At 45.4% G+C, this 3,176-nt stretch overlaps 1 protein-coding gene across 1 annotated transcript; it reads left to right on the forward strand.

The window, feature by feature from the left end:
- Nucleotides 1-390: 390 nt before the first annotated feature.
- Nucleotides 391-2,103, forward strand: BDBG_17024 (uncharacterized protein; the record flags this gene model as incomplete). Its single annotated transcript, XM_031724838.1, has 4 exons — nt 391-451; nt 652-1,158; nt 1,222-1,581; nt 1,679-2,103. The coding sequence occupies 4 exons, from the start codon at nt 391-393 to the stop codon at nt 2,101-2,103; spliced, it is 1,353 nt and encodes a 450-aa protein (XP_031578259.1).
- Between the last annotated feature and the right edge of the window lie 1,073 nt (nt 2,104-3,176).

The raw sequence follows: 3,176 nt of genomic DNA on the forward strand, positions 1-3,176 counted from the left end.
GCCGCTATGGCCCCCTTTACACTCGTAAGCAAGTTCGGAAGCGGCCGCGTTATTATCCGACGGTCGTACATTCTTCCGAACCACATCCTCCCCCACCAGATTCGGTCACGCCCACATGACCATGTCGTACGCCCTAGCTTCATGTGGATTAGCTCGCCACTAGCGTTTCGCGATCATGTGGCCTATCCCTGATTCGGCTAGCATCCCGCGTACACCCTCACAAAGAAACTTTCACTATAATACACTACTCATTCACTAACTTTTCCCATCCTTCAACCATCTTCTTCATCATCGTCATCATCGAACGCCACCATCATCCAAGATTCCTACCCCTCCTCCTGTCCAACTCTTTCTATCTGTCCACCTATCACATCGTACGCGTTCCTGGCAATGGCCCCCTGTTTCCACAACAAGTGTCATCGTAGTGCCCATACTGGGCAGTTCATTAGCAGTAAGTGTAACGCGTTGTGAAATGTGGCCAGGACTTGTTTATCTTCTAATGATTGCCAGGATGTATTACCATGAATGACACACCTTCTCCACCTCCTCATACGCCCTCAACTGTTTCCTTCTCAGCGGGTTTCTGATCGTGTTTTCTGGCATGATTTTGCATGGACGCAGATGCTGATATGTTTGTTTTTATTTGTGTAGAATCTTCACACATTGACAGATCCGCGTCCGCTGATGATAGTGAACCCAATGTTGAATCATTGGTTGAGAACTTGGAGAACGCGATAATGAAGGAATTGCCCATGCCATGTGTGACTGGGTCTCCTGCGTCCCCCCCTGCCCCCTCTGTTCCTTCCTCTGCCGCTCCCCCCCAATCTCCTACACCTGCCCCTGTGTCTGGTTCTCCCGCTCCTGCTACCCCTGTTCCCGCGACCCCCACTCCTGCTACTCCTGGTTTTGCTGCCTCTGCTTTCATTACCAGCTCTCCCCGTTTCAAGGAGATGTTGCATAGGCTTAATGAACCATGTTTCCCAGCGCGTATGCTCCCACCCTTCTTGCCGACTCTCAGAATGATTTATTGCATGAAGGCTGTGTACAACATGACTATCTGGAGCTTAGTTGCAGACACTGATTATTACATTTGTTTTAAATATTTGTGGTGGGACAATTGTCCATTCATATCAGAGAATCACCCCCCCCCTCAACAGTGTTGAGATTGTAAGTCTTTTTCTTTTTCATCTTTTCTTTCTGACACTGATTTCCTGTTCTTAGGGGAAATTGTTATGGGTTTTGCTGTGCACGAAGTCATGGCATTCACAGACATCAAGGAGCTTTTTACAACTGTAAAGTTCAACATCACAGGGACATCTGCTCTGGCGAATTTCTTCAGGATGATAGATCTGTATCAGCCTATTCTCTGGTGTCTGTTGTCCGACTTCGTGGTGCAGGCAAAAGATATCTGTGTTTTCAGGAACAGGAATGTGGATGTTGTACTCTTTTACACCCGCGGGCGTGAGGCTTGTACACCTTGTCTGAGATGTTGTTGTGGGAATGGGCCGTTCGCACGCTGTGTTCTGCTTCCTGCATTCCCCCATGTCTCTCTCTCTCTTCCTGAGGAGCCTTGTGTGTGTTGTAATTGCGTGTACAACTCTAAGGCCAGCGGGTGTTTGTTCAGTAACTGTTCCCACCCCTGATTTTGTGATTTTTGTACACTAACAATGGTTCTTAGTTGCTCCGGTGTCAGAGGCCATTCTAATTGAAGATGACAATGCCACTGAGACTACCCTCTCCCGCCCCCAAGCTCCTCCTGTCGCTTCCTCTTCCTCCCCTGCAGGGAAGGTTGTGCGCACACCGGGTTGTAAGTGTTCAGCCCCAGGTGGCTCCCGCCATCGTTCGTCCAGTCCTGCACCTTCTCCTCCTTTCATTTCTTCCGCCTCCGCCCTCCCTGCCCTGGCTCCTGGTCCTGCGGGTCCCGCGCTCTCCTTCAATTTTTCTACATGTACACGTACGCATTCCTATATTGACATTCCAGCCAATCTTGCAATAAATGACATTAATGTTGTACACAGAGCGGTAGAGGAATCAGAGGCATGCACAGCATTGTTGCAGGAGCAGCTTGCGGCCCTCGAATCCCTTGCGAACCTCGAGTTTTGAGATTTCCTTTGTTTTTGGCGTTTTTCGGGTGGCGTGGCGTTGGAAATAGATTAATGTGTGACATATGAAAATGAATGAAGTGTGTATGATAACATTTGTCTTTTGCAGCTGACTCTTATGATTGGTGACCAATTCATTATCTCTTTCCTTTTCTTACACTTTTTCTTTGTCTGCTAGCCACTACTCTTACACGATCTCTATATGATACAGTGTTTGATGACTAGGTTCAGCAGCTTTCATCTTTTGTGATTCTGCCCCGCGCATTATACTGTCTCTCTTCACCCGCTCAGATCACTACAGCAAACAGCTTATCAAAACTAACCTCACCCGACCTCTGAGTGTCTTCAGGGGTCGAGATGGCTTGGTCTCACGCGTCCGCGGATGTTTCAGATGCTTCATCCTCTGTTATCTCTGTGATTGAACTGATGTAAACAGTCAAATTCAACTCTGAATTCCTTTTTCTTCTGTGATCTGACTCATGTGCAAGTCTGCTGCTTTGAGACTACTCTTTGCCACATTGCATCTGCTGTCTGCAGTGTGTTATCATATGATCAGCTACAGTCTCATCACTTATTGAAGTGTGATGTTCATCTAATTTCTTCATTTCTTCTCATTCTTTCCTTGTAATTGTGAAAAGATTGAAATAAGTGAGATCATCTGATTCATAAGTGTCTATGATTTCTCTTACTTCATGAGACTTTTCAATTGTAAGTCTCTTCTTTTTCAACACTGATAATAGTGCTGCAGATGATCATAATTCACTCAGATCTTGCATCTTTGCTTTCATAAGTCATGAATCATTTATTAAGTTGTGTAAGATTCATCCCTCTGATTCTTTCAATGTGTATGTTTTCAGAGAATGTGATTTGAGTATTTTATATGGCTCAAACCATCTAGGTTGAAACTTCTCAGAACTCTCATTATGTATGAGAACTTACATTCTTATCTTGAGACTTGATTTCTTAACTAGTGAGTCTTGTATTCTTTTCAATTGAATTGCTCAGTTCAGGAGTAACTCATTAGCTTTTGTATGTGTGTGGCTGATCTCTTTCAATCTTGATTCCGCATTCATG

This window comes from Blastomyces gilchristii, assembly GCF_000003855.2.
Source record: "Blastomyces gilchristii SLH14081 genomic scaffold supercont1.7, whole genome shotgun sequence".
Lineage (NCBI taxonomy): Eukaryota > Fungi > Ascomycota > Eurotiomycetes > Onygenales > Ajellomycetaceae > Blastomyces > Blastomyces gilchristii.